Source organism: Calonectris borealis, chromosome 3 (assembly GCF_964195595.1).
Source record: "Calonectris borealis chromosome 3, bCalBor7.hap1.2, whole genome shotgun sequence".
Classification (NCBI taxonomy): Eukaryota; Metazoa; Chordata; class Aves; order Procellariiformes; family Procellariidae; genus Calonectris; species Calonectris borealis.
Genome location: NC_134314.1, coordinates 36,504,740 through 36,523,600, shown reverse-complemented (window position 1 = coordinate 36,523,600; position 18,861 = coordinate 36,504,740). Strand labels below are relative to the sequence as shown.

At 36.6% G+C, this 18,861-nt stretch overlaps 2 protein-coding genes across 3 annotated transcripts in view; one reads left to right on the top strand and one right to left on the bottom strand.

The window, feature by feature from the left end:
• Positions 1-9,722, top strand: part of IMPG1 (interphotoreceptor matrix proteoglycan 1) — a 66,628-nt gene extending 56,906 nt beyond the window's left edge. Inside the window, exons 13-18 of the mRNA XM_075148035.1 lie at positions 1,488-2,059; positions 2,840-3,059; positions 6,816-7,026; positions 8,921-9,097; positions 9,195-9,376; positions 9,691-9,722. Coding sequence (XP_075004136.1) covers positions 1,488-2,059; positions 2,840-3,059; positions 6,816-7,026; positions 8,921-9,097; positions 9,195-9,376; positions 9,691-9,722 — 1,394 coding nt within the window. The remainder of the gene's footprint in view (positions 1-1,487; positions 2,060-2,839; positions 3,060-6,815; positions 7,027-8,920; positions 9,098-9,194; positions 9,377-9,690) is intronic.
• A 5,309-nt stretch (positions 9,723-15,031) lies between these two features.
• Positions 15,032-18,861, bottom strand: part of MYO6 (myosin VI) — a 115,371-nt gene continuing 111,541 nt past the window's right edge. For both annotated transcript variants that reach the window (XM_075145343.1, XM_075145344.1), the window contains one exon: positions 15,032-18,482. In XM_075145343.1, coding sequence (XP_075001444.1) covers positions 18,283-18,482 — 200 coding nt within the window. In that variant the 3' untranslated portion in view covers positions 15,032-18,282. The remainder of the gene's footprint in view (positions 18,483-18,861) is intronic.

Below are 18,861 nucleotides of genomic sequence, written 5' to 3'. Positions count from 1 at the left end.
TACTATTTATTATTTTTATATTATTAACTTATTTTATTTTATTAGCATGTGTTTTATTTATCTTTTTACACTACTGTCACTGAATCACCGTACATATACTACAACATACATAATGAAACAAATGATAAAGGGGAAAAAATATATATGTAACAGCTCTTAACATAAGTTTATACAAAGTGGTAACCAGATGGGAGAAAATTCTTTTCAAGCATCTAATTCTAGTAAAACCACATACAGTACCTTAGAGCAATTCTTTGCTGTTTTGAGAAGTGTGGTCAGCTTAGCAGAATAGGGCTATATATGGCTGTATAGAAAATAATCTACATTAGACCAAGGCATTGTATCTGCAGGGAGGAAGCAAAGAGCTAATTTAACATCATCAAGAAAATAGACAGCTAACTCGTATTAAGCTTTTCTTTGTCGAAAATGTACATTTGTTCCTAAAACTAGCAATACAATAAGCAGAAGATTGGACATCGTTCATTTAGAAGCAAGGAAACGGAAAGGGACACAAAGAACATCCACGGGCAACTCCTATGCCATGGACAGGATAGTTGCCACCTCCTTCAGTCGGGGTAATTTCATTGGCCACTGGGAGGAAATTAGTGCATAGGGAATGGAAGATTTCATCAACTGGAGAAAAACTCCTTTCCTATCAGGTGACAAGTGATTTTGCCTGCAGGGGGCTGCTAAAAGTCCCATGTGAAGAGCCCACATAAGTATATCACTGGAAAAGGACAAAGTTGTCAGCTTGGGTAGATATCTGTTGCTTGGAGGCTCTCATTTTCTGTGAAGTCATTGTGGCCAGGTAGCCGTAAGCCAAATTCAGAGAGTCTCATTCATCATGCTTTAGATTTGGATTTCAGCTACAGCTATCACACATCCTAGATCCATGCCAAGCCCCAATGGGGACCTCATAAAAGTTCAGCATCTGGATCAAATGGCTGCTACAGGTGCAGCAGATGATTTCTTAAGGTTTGAATTTGTTTTCACTGGTGCTGTTGTCTTTTACGTAAATCAACAAAGTTTGCATCTGAAGAGGCTGTACTGTTTTTCTTAACCACATTTTATGATTACTGGCTTTAACCTCTCGTAGAGGGGAATAGAATGTCTCTGGCATGCAAGTGATCCGAGCAGACAACTCAAAGCTGCGATCTACTCTTTCAGTCAATATAAACTGACAGTGTGATTATGTACCTTCAAAACAAGAATGTGCTTTGGAATGGCTCAGGAAATATTTACCAAGTGTAATTATTATTTAAACACAACACTCACAGAAATCTCATCACTCAAACACGTGAATGAGGTGTTTTATTCCAGTAGTCCTTCCTTCGTGATGGAAATAACATTTTCATGTTTAGATAGTGTTAAAGCTTGTTTTTAAAAATGCTTCAGTGGAAATACAATATACATGTCATTTCCATGCTTGATGTTTGTTATACTTGCTTTTCAAAATAGCTATCTGTTTTTCTCCTGTTTTTCTGCAGCAGTTAAGTTCATGGATGAGCCAGAATCATCAGGTGATGACATTTTAGTTACAGCCAACACTTACGAAACGTTGCCTTTCTTTATTGGTTCAAGTGATCTCTCTACCGTGCAGCCTGAAGATGTTATTACAGACGTGCTACCATCAGACCAAACAGCACCACTGCCTGCAGCAACCAGCCCATCCTACAGCCACTCTCAGATCATCGAACAGCCCCTTGAAGTACCAGATTCCTTGGTGCCTGCATCTGAAAGCGTTCCTCCCGATGGCACCAGGACAGGAGTGCAGGATATTACTGCCGAGTTAGATCATGTCAGTGTGATGAGCACAGCAGCACTGGATGAAGTGGAGCATGGCAGCGGTTATATCTCAGTGCTGACAACTGAGCCTGCAGAAGCCACCCCAGCTCCTACGCTGAAGTATGTAACTACCAGCTTCATGACAACCGCAGCCAAAGGCAAAGAGCTAGTGGTTTTCTTCAGCCTGAGGGTAACCAACATGCACTTTTCTGATGACCTCTTCAATAGGAGTTCGCCAGAATACAAAGCACTAGAACAACAGTTCATGCAATTGGTGGGTGAAAATCAACTTGAACAACACATGCAATAATCGGGCACAGTTTAAAGAAGTATACTGAAGAGCACAGTATTTTAACAATATCAGACCTTACTACAATTCGGTCTGATAAGCTGTGTTTTTAAAGGACCGATAAGCCTGGGATGTCTCAGGGTATGAAGAGTTTATGAAGTCAGTGATGGAAGTTTTTACTTGTTCAAGGGACTCCAGATATATGCCTGGCATGTAATTTATTTGGCTTTTTCTTAGATTCATGTCAACAGTATAGCAGTGCTGATTACATCTAAGGCTTGTGTCTACATGCTGGATTTAAAAATAGGTCTTTTAAAATATATCATAGCTTAGCAGGGGGAATGTGATTAGATATGGATTTTCTCTATGAGTACAATAGGGCAGCAGGTCAGCTCAGTAATGTGCCTATTATGCTATGCCCTAACCTGCCTAGATTGAATGTTTGAAAATAATTAAAGTTGGCTTCTGAGTGAGGTGATTTTTTTCTCTTCCAGATGAATAAACTCCCCAACTGCTGTGCATTTCATTACAGGGGAAATTGCTGTCTATCCATCTCAATACATTACTGAGAAAGATGCAAAAGTCCAGAAGAAGATAGTGCTAAACAGAAAAGGGAATTTGGTGGTGGAGTTTAACAATTGTATTAAACTCAGAGAAATAAGTGTGTGATGCGTGCACTTCATAATGAAAAGTGACTATAAGAGAAATTAATAGCAGGTAGACATTGACAGTAAGTTAAAATAAAGGCAAATTTCTGTTTTGCAGCTACTTCCATACCTTCAGTCCAACCTTACAGGCTTTAAGCACCTGGAAATACTTAACTTCAGGAATGGAAGTGTGATTGTGAATAGCAAAATGAAATTTGCCAGGACAGTGCCATACAATATCACGGAAGCAGTACACTGCGTTTTGGAAGATTTCTGTGATGCTGCAGCCCAACGCCTCAATTTGAAGATTGACAGCTATTCCCTAGATATTGAGCCAGGTAAGATTGAACTAATAATGTATGCAAAACCAAAACCAAGCAGATAACTTTTTCCAGATCGTTACAGCTCCAGAAGTATTACTGTTTTGGGAATAACGATATTAGCAATAGCCTCCTAGTGATCAGGAGTAATAAGAAAATCCAAGATGTTGCAAATTATCTGCAGACGTATTTTCATACGATAATGAAATGCTGGGTGGAGGTGTTGGCCTGTGCATGTACACCAACTGCTTTTCATAGCCAAATATAGGGAACCAAAAACTCTCTAGAATAAGGGCTGGGTAAAGACAGGTAAAAAGAACGCTCGTGCAGTTTACAGGAGTGACTTATGCAAATCTTGCACCTGAGTATGTAAACATAATTTCTGATTATTTTTAAAATGTAAGCAAACCATTGTTTAGAGCATCATTAAATCTACTTTTGAAGGGCTACAGAGCTCAAGACAGAAAGAGATAATTTCTAGGAATAATTGGATTCTAAAGATACTCACTGACCAGAGCATTACTATATGTAGCATTCCATAGATTTAAAATTCCAGAATCCCTCCTGATTTAATAGCTTTCAAATAAGTCTGTAGTCTTTGTTAAACAGTAGAAAGTCAGTAACAACATATCTGGACACTATTGTAATGTCAGAAGCTTAAAGTTTTAAAAAACTATATTATTTTATAAAATTGAATCCTGAATCTATTTTCAGGTTCTGGTAATTATTTCAGGGCTGAATTTCATTTCATTGGCATGGAGAAGAACGATACCAACACCTTAGCATGCAGACATCTTTAGCAGTTTTGGTTACGCTGTCTTTTTACATATCTCTGACAACTCCAGAACAAAAAAAATCCACTTACAATTCATGGAAGTAGTTTCTAATCTGTTTTCATTTTACGTAATTCCTTGTGGCCACTACGAGAATGGGTAGTGAGGGTAAAGAAAGTTAACAAAATCAAAGTATTTAAACTGTCAAATACTGCCGTGATAAATTGATGTTTCACTGAATAAAGTAATAAATGAGTTCACTAGAAAAAGTGAACTTTGGGCTACCACACATTCTCTGCTTCAGTAGTAAATTTTCATTAAATAAAAATTAAAATGAAAAAGTTGCTAAATGCAAATACAGAACAATTTTTAAATCTTTCATCTTCATCCATATCAGCTGCTTTACTAATGTGGTATTTCAACATTAATTCAAGAAAACCATATCACAATGAGTTTGCTGAGAGCGCTATTCTTTCAAGGCTTATGAGCAGTAGTAAAATTTCAAAATAGAAGAAATTATATTTAGGAAGCCAGTATATTCCCATACAGATGTTTCAAAGCCTTACTGTCTTTTCACTTCAGGAAAAAACTAACAAACAAACCAACCCCAACCTGTTTAGTAAATCAAGGTAATTAAATTCAATTCCTATTTATTGTGAAAGTAAGAGCCATCTAGTGGTAATAATGTTATACCGCATTGAAACACTGATGGGAACTGACAGTCCAAAATATATATCAAGACTCAGCAGTTGCAAAGGGCTGACTGCATTAGTCATAAATAATACCACACAGAATAACATAGCGGGCTTTTAAAAATACATGCATGCGTTGTTTTTTTGTAATCTAAACAAAGTGAAAACACAGAAAAGATGACAAAGTATGGCAGGTACAGAGGCCAACACTTTATTAAGGAAAATGAAATACTATCACAAAAAAATGACCCTCTCACCCAGCAAAATGCTCATGCCGAACTCTACTTGTCAAACAGAAATGCGCTGAGACCTTTCAACTTCTGGAGACTGAGGGCTGTAGCACACAACCCTGGGCAATGCTTAGGCAGAGCCTGTGTCTCCTTACTAGCAGTATCAACCTTTATTTCCACTAGTATGAAGGTAAACTGTGACCATCAAAACTGGGGAGAGATTTACAGGAGACATGCAGCTAATGCAGCTGATAATGCTTTAATCAATGGCTCAATCATACAAACTCTTTTATTAACCATTTTTCCTTCAGAAGTGTTCTGTTTTTGCTTGGAGTGCAATTCTGTGTGGGATAAGAAAAGAATCTGTAGGAACTAATATCCCCTTTTGGTTTGCCAGCTGTTTTTCTTTCATTAGAGACTAATATTTGTAATTCCTAATCAGTAGTATCAATGACCAGAGCAAAGTACTTGGAATATATATATATTTTTTTTTTTACATATAAGCAAGGGTTTGCCTGACAGTAAAGTTACCTTGTAATTTATTGCATTACTTTGATGCCCAGTTGTTAGAGTTCACATGTACATACATTTACAGTCCAGGAGCAAAGTAGATCCCAAATTACATGCACATTGTATATAGCAGAGGGAAATTGAGCATGCTAAAACTCACTAGTCTTAAATTAAAAAAAAAGGAACTAGCCATGGAATTATAGAGGGCTTAAAAATGAACAGCTCTGCTGGACTAATTTCTACCAGTTAAGCATATCCTAGTGTGTCTGAGATTTCCAGTACTACTATAAAGAATGCAATGCTCATTTTTCATTGAAATTAGTATTACAGAGCATCTAGGGCCATGAGGTGGCTCCGGAAGAAAATTCTCAGCCCAGTATGCAATATCCAGTATGAATCTCCTTTTTAAATCACAGATTTTTCTTCTTAAGAAATTTTAAGTCCACATAACTAAAAAGGGCCAATTTTCTTCCGCACTGATGTATTAGGTGATTTTGATTTCTACAGACCAGACCTGAAACCAAGTTCCTCTCTACGGCTAAGACTACATGTGCAAATTTCCTTTGAACAGGTCCAGTCACTCAGGACCTGCTGTCCCGTGTAGCCCAGCTCATACCTGTATACCTGCTCTCATGTCCTTCTCTCTGTCTGTGCTCTCCTTTCCTGTGCTCTCCCTGCTTGTCTTTGTACACCTTTCCCCCCCTCATTGAAACTGCTGGCAAGAACAGAATTTGTATCCCCTGGTCTGCTTCTCATCTTTTGCCTTCCATCTAAGGGCTTTACCCCATAGTACACAGGAAATTGCCTCCATGAGACAAGATCGGTGGATGCAGCCCTCCTCCTTATCACCCCATCAGCACTGGGTAGCTGAGCACTGGGTTAAAAAGACTCCTTCTGGGTCTTTTTTTCAGTTCTAGTTAGAAGCAGAGAATGGGAAAGGAGAAGTAGACTTGTGTGACAGGTGAAGTTAGGACTTCAAGCTGCCTCTGATTTGGGCCTTCTGGTGAACATCAGCAGGCTCATTTTCCCTTAATCTTGCAGAAGCACCCCTTACTAATATTTTAAAAAAATAAAAAAGCAAGTTTTGCCAATGCTAACACATCACTTCCAAAAAAGCTCTGCAAGCACGTATTTTCTTTAGACAGTGCCAGTATTTCTAGGTTGCAGTCCTCATAGTATTGTGGAATATTCAATAATCTAATTCCCTCCCCTTGACATGCCCTAAATTATGTGTTTAAGATGACTATAGTCAAAACTATTTCTTACACATACACAAAGGCTGTCGCATAGTATCCATGAGTATAAGAGTAGTACCTACAGTAAAAAAAAGGATAAAAATATCCAAATATGAAAATCCTTGTCAGTGAGATGAAAATGAAATCCCAGTGATGGGATAAAGTGTGATCTACAGAAAGAAGGATGGGTGTCCTTTTATGCTAGACTGTATCCTCCTATTAACGTGCAAAAGTAGCAGGCCAGTAAAGGTGACTTGTCTTCTCTAGCTGCCACAAAGCTTGCCAAGTTACTTTGGCGTAATGCATCAATTAGTGATTTACCCATCCTTTACAGCTGATCAGGCAGACCCATGCAAATTCATGGCGTGTGACGAGTCTTCCGAATGCATAATGAATGAGTGGACAAAAGAGGCTGACTGCCTCTGTAAACCTGGTTACGCAAGCCAAGACGGATTACCCTGCCGGAGCCTGTGCGAGTTGGAACCCCATCTTTGCGTCAATGGTGGGAAATGTGAGTTAGTTCCAGGAAGAGGAGCTGTCTGCAGGTAAATAAACGGTGCCTAACATGAATTCTGTTAATGGACCCCTAACATGTCTATTGCATGAACAAGCAGGGCTTAGTATATACTTTTCAACAGCACGAACTATTCTAATAAGCCAAGACCTCAACATTCAGACACTTTAAGTTACATTGCAATACCCTTCTTCAGTACAAATAGTCTCACTATGGATAAATCCACTTCTGCCTGTTGGTACACATAGAACATCATGATCTAGTATTTTTTTAGAGGTGCTTCAGAAATTTATTACAAATTCAGCATCATTGGCAGAGGTGACAAGTATGAAACGATGCATTCTTTTCGGATTTCCAAATACGTCTTGGAAAAATGAAATAACACATTCATGGTTTTGCTATTGATTACATAGTAGTATTTTAAGAAATCAATTTTTTCCAAGTTGTATTAAAAAGGAAATCTATATTCTTATAAACACACCTATGAACACTATTCTGATTCCAGACCACTCAATAAAGCACATGAAGGCTGAGGCTGCTTTCAGGGCTTTCTGGCAAAGACTTGAAGATTAGCAGCTCCACGTAACTGCAAATACATTCCGTAAGGATTTTTACATGAAATGATGTTAAGCCAATATTGAGAACTACCACAGTACTTGAACCTATTAATTCTCTTTTAAAAGTATCAGGTTTCATCTCACTGTAAAACTGGAGTATCCAGAGCATTATGTGAAACTCTGTACACCAGACTGGCACACGGTATTTGACCAACCATGTGTATAAGCAAGAGAAGTTACAATTCTTGCACATGTTTATTCTCTCTTAATATTGGCTTTACTAGATTAATGATACATCTTCTATTGTATTTAGGATTAATGTCAAAAAATAAGACTACTGAACAAATTATTCATATGATAATTTCACTGTAACAACATAACTGCCATAATTCATTTTCTGCAGTGGGTGTCACAGAAATGACAATAGAAGATTATATTGAATTCACCACTGTTCCTGCTAAATTCCTGACTTGCAGGGTCACAGTAGCACAGCTGCAGTATTTTGTAGTAGAAATCAGCCTGTGAGCTAAAGAGCTCAAAACTTTACTCAAGTAGCAAAGGGTATAGCCTACTCCTCCAAGATCAACGCACTAAGGAAAATAACACCTTTCCATTTCAGAAAAGCCCTGACTTGATGTACAGTAATAACCAAACCATCATTTGGAATGATAAAAATATTAAAAATAATAAATGAAACTTTTTGTGAATTACAGCAAGTTACAAACAAAACAAACTTACCGCCAATCTCAGACTGGCAACTTGTGCAAACTTGTACAGTCTGCAGAGAGAAAATTATGGCCTATTATTTGCTTTAGTTAAGCACGTGTTTTGCTTGTGAATTTACTCAGAACCACTCTAGTTTTTCCACTAACTGGAACCCCCGTGTTCTCATATAAAACATGGCAATCTTCTCCCTTGCTTTAAAGGGAGCAATTTGTAGTAGAACTCTTACTTCAGACCTTGCTACTCAGATTAAAATCACGAATAAACATCATATAGGCTTCAAAGATGTATTTAGACATTACTCCAAAACACACCTGAACTTCTAAGGTTCTAAACCACAAATGTTATTTCAACTTCACCTGTGGGGCTAGAAATTTGTCAGAGATGTTCCAAATGCATAACTTCCTTAAAATTTGTAGGTTGGCAAAGCATGTGTCAGTGTCTTTTTAACACACACTCTCATGAATCTAAGAATATTTTCTTTCCTCTATTATCAATCACATTATTTCATACAGACACATAACAATTAATTGTATTGGGAATACTATGTTTATATTTAATTGCAGATTTTCCTTTGTTTTCATTTGAGGTACTCTGTATTTTCTGCCTTCAAGTTCCATATATTTTTGTCTTCCTCTATTTTAGATGCCCTGTACGTAGACACGAGCTTTACCAAGGACAGCGCTGTGCAAAATTTGCTCCAGAACCCATACAACCCTTCATTTTTAAACCTCTCATTCTTGGCTTACTAAGCCTTGTTTTTCTTTTCATCATTTTAATTATTAAATTAAGAAGAAAAAGCAAAAGAAACTCTAATTTGCAGTAAGCTGCTCACGATCTTTTTCTTCACATTTCAAAATATTCTTTTTTTCTTTTACAATTTAAAATCTTACCTAAACAAAAATGTTCTGCATTGTAGAAGTTCTACTCTCAACAGCTGCAATTCAGAAAATGCTGTAAGGATAAATCCTGCTTTTGAACACGATGAACCCATAACTAGCTTTTGTCATACGGCTTGTAGTGTAAGTGCTTGTGTCAGTTCCTCAGAGATCACTGATCACGAAGCATTACCTGAACTTGAAAACACAATTCAGCATGGAGGTAAAATGCATGGAAATACTTTTCTTACCCCTCAACAAAGGTCCATCTTCATGTATTAACTCTACAACTAAATCAAATTCGATTCTAATCTCTTGCTTGGCAATTTCAGAACTAAAAAGACTAATTCATTTATTTGTTTTCCACGTCTACAGCTGTGTAGGTTTCGTAACAGAACTGTAGAACTGCTTTTCTTACAGCTCTCTTGCATGGCTTTGGTGGTCCATCCTATCTGAGTGCTTTTTGTGATTTAGTGAAATAATTAATCTAGTGTTTTGGTTTCTTTTTTCCTTTTTTTTTTTTTTAAACTGTTGTAGGTCACCGGACCAGTTTACAAAGCCAAGACTGACAAGTTAGTCTCCAAAATTCTTCATTTCCAGCATCAGCCAGACAAAACCAAGGTTTGTGACTATTTTCAAGAGCTTTAAATATCTGTTGAGTTTCCTGTTTGTCAATGTTACCAGGAAGCCTCTTTGTACTAATTCCATACAAAGAAAAGCTCATTTTTCTTTGGATGCTTGATATGACAACAGCAATCCCTTCTTAAGTGCTTTTATGCAACAAAGTTCCATCCTGTATACTCATTTGCTAATGTGGCAGTCACTGAAACACACGAAGGAAGAAGGAATATCTAAAATGAAAAAGCAACACAGATCATTTAAAAATAACTTGTGCCTGTTTAAGCTACATCGGATTATCAACAAAGTTGTTCTCACTAAATTAATTTCCTTAACTGGATCTTGAGAAGTGAGGCAACCACAAAACAGAAATGGGTTTAAAAAAAAGTAGGTGGTTTTGGCCATTTTTCACCATTACTTAAGTTCAAAATGAGTGTTTACATCAGAGCCCTTACGTTGAACATATTTTTAATGACGTGATAAAAGACAATGGAGGAAGAAAAATGTAGATAGAACACACCTTTTGTTAGCTGAAACTATGAGCATCACTTCCATATCACAATCTGGAAAACTCCTTTGGGGCTAGTATTTTTAAAACAGAATATGGCACTTGAATTTTCAGGAGGAGGTGGGTATCTAGAACTCTTAGGCCAAACTGAAAATTCCAGTCTTCAAATTCTATTTTGCAATGTGTAAAGACAGCAGTGACAGCTTTTTAGGACATATTATCTACAATAAGTACAGCTCTGTATTTATGAAGATGTATATGAATATAAGCATAAAATTCCAGCAGAAGCTAAAATAACCTTCAATTCCTTCCTAAGCAGGAAAAATGTCTCCAGTTTAGTTAAAGGGTCACTACATGGAAAATGACTGCAAAACTTAGTTATCAGAGGGGGTTTTGTTTGGTTGGGTTTTTACCCAATTAGTCATCCAGGAATTAACAAACATGTTTCACGTCCAGGTGAAGAACTTGCTCTTCCTTCTCTCTGAGCTCAGTAGAAAACACAAGTTCTTGCAAGCAGCTGAAAACCACAGCTCCCTCGCTACATGGTTAGGTCTCTGGGAACTTGGTGTGTCTTGCTCCACAAAGAGTATAATGTGAGGGATAAAATGACCGTGAGAGTCATCCTTCTTGTGACAACGAGCTAGAATTTACACATGCAAGTGGATCAGCTCGTTCAGACTGAGACATAAGGCCAACAAGTCCACATCCAGTTGGCCTACTATGGTTGAGAGTCAAACATGCCAACGTCCCCTAAAAATGATCCTGCTGCTCTGAGTCTCTGCTGCCTTCCTCACCTACACATGTGCTCTCTGCTCCTTTGAGATGAAAGCTGAAGACACGTCCTCATTCAAAATGCAACTCTTGTAATATCCGCTGTCCCTATTAGCGACTGTGCTGGACATTCTCTGTTCAGTGAAAAAGGTGCTGAAAAATAAAAAAGCACATTGCTTTTCAGCTGTAAGGGTCTTATGTCAAGCTGTCCGTAAAGTCTATTATTCTTCAGTTGATCTAATGGATACTATTCTCTACGCTTGTCATTCATTTGTGCTCATACATGGCATGGGGGAGTAGGCTTCTGTTTCAAGACGTTATCTGGCAAAATTCAGTAATGGATCTAACCCTTGAAAAGAAAAAGGATCTAATCTAAAGAGTCTTCACAAACTTTTCTAAGCTTGCAAAAGAACTGTGCTGCAACAGATACTACAGAAAATCAGGTTTTTTACAAATTTAGATAAAACCTTAGAGGACTCAGAAATATTTGACACAAAATAGCCCAGAAGCATTGGAAATAAAGCACTGGATAAAAGGATGGTAGAGTAATTTGTTTCATATGCTGAATCTAATTGGCACGGACAAAGACCGCTTCAGATGAAGCCTAGAAGCCATTATAGATTCTCCCTAAGAAATATGTTAAATACATCTTCTTTGCTCATCAAAACCAGTAACTGACACGTAGCATGATCCTCTGAAAAACTCTAAGCCACCAAGAAAGATGACTGAAATTAAATTTGAGGAGAAAACAAAGACTGTCATTTGTTTCATCCTCATGTCAGTCACTTGGATCATCAAGCAAACAGTATTCTGGATTACAACAATACAGTAACAACAGAAGTTAGCCTGTTAGAGCTCCCCCGCCAGTATCAGAGATGTAGTGTTTCATTACCAGAAACATGGGGGAAAGATGACCTAAAACACCATACAGAGATGGAAGTGCTCTGCTCTTAGTTTGAGACCACCAGGCATCAGGTTTTACAAATTTAGAAGTTTGCCGCTCCTACACTTCAAACAAGGCACAGAACATAGCATGGTTTGGGTTGGAAGGGACCTTTAAAGGTCAGCTAGTCCAACCCCCCTGCCCTGGGCAGGGACATCTTCAACTAGATCAGGCATAGAAGCTGAATGTCCCAAATACTCTTTTATCCCAGGTCAGCTGTAACTGTGAATCTCGTAGATACTTTAGATACGGCTTCTTTTGTAGCACACTGTATTCTAATTATTTTACAGTCAAAAATATGTTCTTCAGATTATGATGATATTGGTGGTACTTGTTTGTTATGTCATATAGAAGCACAGCATCGTTATACCAGGGAGGAAAAATAATAATTTTACTCTCAGCTCAATGCCTTAGTGTGTAAAATAACATCAGGATTAACTCGATTCTCCTTACAATGAACTGGAGATTATCTCAACAGATCTTAGTGAGATCTTGCCTATTAGCAGTAGATAAATAATACATTTTCAAATTAAAAAGTGCTTTTCAAATGTCTTATGAGAGCTTCTCTTACAGGTATCCAAAAAAGAAGGTCTGCATTATTCAAGACTGGACTTCAGGTTAATTATGCATATGAAAAAAATTTAAGGATTCCTCAAGATATAACATTTTAGCTCTAAAATCAGTACACATTAAACATTAAAAGAAATTGTTTTATTAAAGAAAAACAACATGACCGAGTTGATGGACTATTTGACCATGTCTAAAATTTGCCTAGTAAGAAGTCACCAGTGTTAAGGTGCATGCATTAAGCATCCAGTGCTTAGATACCTTAACTGTATTTTTATTTAAGAGCAGAGTGCTAGAAACGGATTTTGCTAAGTGACTTTTTTCAATATTGTACGTCACAACCATTCTGGTAAAAATGTCAATGAAACTGTACCACATTTCTATACCCTTTCATTAACCTTCCTTACATACACTAATGTCACTGGCAAACACGGAAATAAGAGCTGTCAGGGACCAAAGGCCACAGTAAAAGCGTCTGGGAACTTCTTCATTCTCTCCCTACAACGCTCACATTGCAATCACACAGAAGTTGGGATTAATTTTTTTAATGGTTTCTATGAACATCAGATTCCTATTTTTTTTGTTAATAAATTATGTATACATATGTACATAGACACTTCACTGCTTAATTTCTGGTGACAGTTAAACTGTCTTATCTAAGACTTCAAACTTTTTGCTGAGGGACAATACCTGCAGTTTCATCTTTTCAGAACATGAGATTTATATCCACAAGCACCCTCTCAGTAGCAAGTAGATTACAGAGACGCACATAAGCACGTACACTTTAAACTCAGTATAGACATAAATAATTTTGAGAGGTTACTGTTAGCTTTTGTAGAAGAAATATAAGCAGACAATGGGTGGCCATTAAGTATTTCATAGGCTTAGTAATTTATGCTCTATGGATCCACAATCCTGATTCACATATGAGCATTACTTTACCTTGAATATCTTTTTCTTGAGTATATATGTATTTATACGCTGCACCAGTGTTGTATAATATTCAGGCACTGTTTGCTGCTTGGTGCATACCAGAAGTTGTACTTACAGCTCAAACTGAGCTTCTACAAAGTTCATCACTATACTGTGTGACAGCTCCTCATTCAGCTGTGAAACTTTCATGTATGCAGGATAGTAGCTGATTTTAGTGACAATTCTTTTTATTTCGCACCCCACAGTTACCACAGCAAAGACTGAACTTGGGTTTACCTTATTATGTGCGCTCAAAAGAACTGTTTACGAATTCCGAACAATTAACTGCACAGACAGATTTGTCTGCAAAACCACCAGAACTGGCAATTGTGTACAAATGAAGGCAATGCACCAAGAATACAAGGTTGAGTTTCTACAGCTGAAATAGTATTTTTACTTACTTTATTTAACTAGAAAAAAATAAAAAATAAAGAAGAAACCTAAGATGTGGTTTTACACAGTAACACTCCAGAATAAAACTCCATTTTAAAAATACTTCTTGCAGGGCACTGGAAGTCACCCCTGCCAACAAATGTTAGCTTTTTACTATTGCTCATGTAAGTTAAGAATGCGTTAAGGATGCTGAAAGCATTCCATTTTTTTTCCATTACAAATGTATTTTTGTATGTGTTTAGTATATTTCAAACCATACTAGTTATCACTAGTCAGATTAAAAAAATAAGTGATTTTAAAACGTGTATTTTAATAATGATTATTCATGACTGTATTTATCACTCTCAACTATTAATTACCAAATATATTTGCTGGATGTAAGCCTTTTGTATTCCAATAAAATATAATAAAACTATTTACTTGAAAATTTCACAGGGAATTAGTATTTAATCTCACACTAAGACACATCACATCATTTTAAAACTGATGTAAAGCTAGCGTTGGAAATGAAAGCCACAAGGAAAGTGAAACAAAATTGTATCTCCTAGAGATCAAAGTCTGCATTACTTCAATCTTCTTAAATAAAAAAAATACCACTCTGATTTGGCCCTTAAGACAGGAAAGTTTGATAACACTTTCTTTTTTTTTTTTTTTTGAAAAAACAAAAGCAACACCACACCCCCAAACATAAAGCTTTTCCTGCAGCATACAAACTCGAAGCATCACAAGTGGTTTCACTAGTCACTGATGAAAAAGATGCACCCAGTACACAGCATAGCAAATGATAAATATGTTGGAAGTGATAACAAGGGTAAAAAATAGTAATAAAAGTAAAAATATACTTGTTTCAATACTGAGAAATGAGGTATGAGACTTAAAGAAAACAAAATCAGAACTTCTTAATATCAGAATGCTATTTTAGAGGAACATTTACCTTAGGAAGTAAAGACAAAATCTCTACTAGAGTAGCTTTAAGCACCATAAACATCTGATAGAAAAGCAGCAGGCAGTTCCAGCACAGAAATCCTTTTATCTTTCTCATAACTCAATTCACCCTTATTTATTATGCTTTAAATCTTTAAAGACAAAATGGTGAGAGAGACAACTGAGATTTCAGCATGGAATGTATTTATTTTTTAAAATTTTCAGTACAGTATTAGGAGGCCATTTAAATACTTTAAATAAAGATTTTGGAGAAAACCCCAAAGGATTCCACTAGGTAAAGAAAACCAATCTTATCAGTGGATGAAAGACAAGCATTTAATGACCTTGTGATCCTTGAAGTAGCATTCTCTAGACAATTCATATTCCTGGGTCACCTTGTCAGGAAGGGAGCCTGACGTGGTGATTCTCTTCCCCTCCTTTGTTTTCTGGAGTGTTTCATGCAGAAGATCTCAACTATAATGGACAACTTCACTGAGAGCCAGGAAGACTTTTTTTAAAAAAAATCAAACACACAGAACCAAGTCAACACGTTTACCTCATCATTTTGCTTTAAAAAACAAACTACATTTTTTTCTGTAACCATAGATCAGAAGGGCATTAGGTAATATTGCAATCCTACAGATCAACTCCCTCCCTCCTTTTTTTATCTCCTCTCCAAATCAACTAACAGTATCATTATCTGACACAGTAGATGGGACAACGGAAACAATCCGTAAGCAGCTCAATATTGCCTGACATTAAAAAAAAAACAAAAACCTGAAATGAATTGAAAATTAATTTTGTTGCACAAGAAGATCAGTAAAACTAAAAGTAGATGCTGCTTTTGGTGCAGGCCGAAAAAAAAAAAAGCATGCTACTGTGCAAACTAGAATACCTTGATTTTTGGAAGGCACCTTCTGTTTGCCTCAGGCACACTGCTGGAGCAATGCAGAGAGGTGGGAACATCTCATTTGAGAACATCCAGCCACCAGATTCCTCTTCCACTATTTCAAAGTCAATTTTATCTTCCCAATAGCTCATATTTGTTAGTCATTTAGTTAACAAGAATTCCCATACACCCCATTCTGAAAAATAAATTTTCTTTCTGATGCTGGTCAAGGAAATCCTGGCATAATCAAAGGAACGGACTGGAAAAATTCAGTTAATTGTATTTATTTTAAGTTCCCCAGAAGTATGTTTACACATATATGTACTAAAATATTTAAGCATATATATGTGTATATACATACACACACACTCTGAAGTATTGAGGTTCTTCGCTTACCATGTTCAGTCTCATAAGATCCATTTTTATATATGTATATGAACTGAGACCGAATGTGTTAAGTCAAGAAGTTAAATCTAGACAGTAATAAATACAGGGTAAGGGCATCTCGGCCCTATCAGTTCAGTGATTTTTCTTCCTTGTATCACATGAACGATCGCAGCTTTTTGCAGTGCTAAGTTTCTAGAGACTGGAAGTTCTGAAACTTTGGTTCCAATTCAGTAACACATTAAAGCAGTAATCTAAATTTCATAAGCTGCACCTTTAAACTCATGCCACACTGTACAGGTTTGTACACAACTTGCTAGCCAGCAGTCTGATGCGCTTTCATCTTCCACCCAAAAATTACTGCTTCAGTGAAGAATTTGTTTGGGTAAAATGAAAACATTTTCTCGTTTGCAATCACATGACCAAAAAGTAGAGTGGGTACACAGTGGATGCTGAGATTCCCTGATGCAGCAGATTCATACAGAGTTAATGTATTACTCAAATGTCTCCGCCTGTATTACAGTAAGGAGTGCATTTATAACAACAAGCAGACTGGCATGCAAGCACAATCTAAGGTCAGCAAGGATGTCTGCATCGTGAGCTTTCTCTGTGCTACAGAACTGTACCTCTTGGAAGTTATTAAGTAAGTATAGTTATGCATTTAAAAACTGAAGTTTCCAAGAGGTTTCAAACTAAGTAAACAGTGAGGAAATTATTTTACAGTGTAAGCAAACTTTGTCAATTCATAGAGCAAGACTTCATTTTTAAATCAGGTTGAATAAGTAATTGGATATCAAGCTACTTATATTTCAAATTCCCATCGAAGAGATAATAAATAATCAAGTTTAATTTGTTGAAATAATGGCCAGCATGGTGAAACAATGTTCACATACGTGAACAAGATGCATCTTAAAACTGTATGAAATTAGTAATTCCCACCCACAAAAACTCCCAAAATAAACTGCTTAATAAGGGAATTGTTACAAGCTATGAAACTTGACAGAGGAGGTTAAGATAAAGCTCAGTGTCCGAATCACTATGATAGTCCAGTATACTAAATCAGCACATAGAATTAAGATGATGCATTATGTTATTGGACCAAATTTTTATACAATCTAACAAAAGGTACAGACTTTGTGCATCTCGTTACAATTAAAATAAACAGGATGTCTGAGGCTCAGGCCTCAATATTCATTTAAGTTATACTGCCACCAAAAAGCTGAACATATTTCCCTTATGCTATCCTTAATCTTATATGCTTCCACATATAAGTCTTGGACACTTTTGCATAATACATTGAAATTACACTACCTGGATAAACAAACTGTCCAAGAATTCCTAATGGAAATTTGGTCAGAAAAATAAAAGTCTAAAGGAAATTTGTACTTAAAAAGAAAAAAGAAAAAGAAACTAAGAGAGAAGTGGTGTAAGCCCTAATGAGCAGTACATTCTTTGAGTACCCCCAATACTACACACTATTGACATATATGAACGCTCTTCTCAGAATGTACAGAAAACCATTTCTCTTAAACAAAGACAGAGAATGCATTAAATAGGAATTTATGGGTCCCAAGTTTAGGAGGATTTCCCATCAGTTTCTGAAAAAGTCAGTAAATACAGACACTAACCAGTTTTCAAATCAGGACATAAAATGTCTCCAATGATATAAAAGTATACTCCAACTTCTCCAGAACAGAAGTTAAAGCTAAGGCCTCACAATTCCAGTTATTAGAAACAGCATATCCTCTTTACTAGGCCACCACTTGAAGCCAACTATTCAGTGTTTTAAAGAGGAGATTTTATAAAAAGGTGGTTGCAATGCCGTTCTTTGTAATATGTACCCAAGTATAGACAGATTGCTTAAAAGTGTTAAGAGTTATAACAGAAACTGTTAAAGAAAAAGCAACATATAAACAAAATGCAACAAACTACACGGACTGAAATTTCTTCAAGGTCCTCATACCTAGTAAAGTTCACTACACAAATTAAACATAAAGTACAAATTAACAAACCACATGATTAATAAAATCTGTTCACTTTATATTAAACATCTCTAATATGATTATAGAATGTTTACATCCTCTGTTGCGCAGAGGAACTCTTCCCTTTGTATCACGGGCAAGGGTTCTCATCTCGAATGCTACTGTGCAAAATGACCGTTTATTTCAATAGGTTCTGCAGCATAGCTGTAGCATACGTCGGGCGAGCTTGTCTGCTTTCAATTGCATTTTGAAGATACTGGATACCTCCACAGCGCTCCCAAATTTCTTCAAACTGTCTCGGCAAAATTTCAGCACCTCGCTTTCGAGTTAAGCCAGTCTCTTCAAGATTAAGCTCACACATATCTATATCATCCTTACCTGAAATGATAAAGGGAAGAAGAAAAATCTTTATAAAGTTTTTACATCATTCAAACGTCCCATTAACAAAGATTAGATCTCTGTTAATTAGATTTCTCTCTCAAGCTCTGGTTAATTAATGGACTTCAGAGCTTATGAGGAAATCTGTACTCAGACACAGATTTTTTTTTTTCTTCCTTTAAACACACAGAGCAGAAAAGCAGTATCAGAATAAACTAGTATCAGATGCTGCAACTGACAAAATTGTGCTTAAAAAGGGAGCAGAAAGGAACAAAAGAAAGAAGCCAAGAAGATCAGCATCTTGATATATTCTCCTGAAATCGACTACGGGATGACAACTGCATTTGTTTTACACATACTTTCAGTTTTACACAGTTTT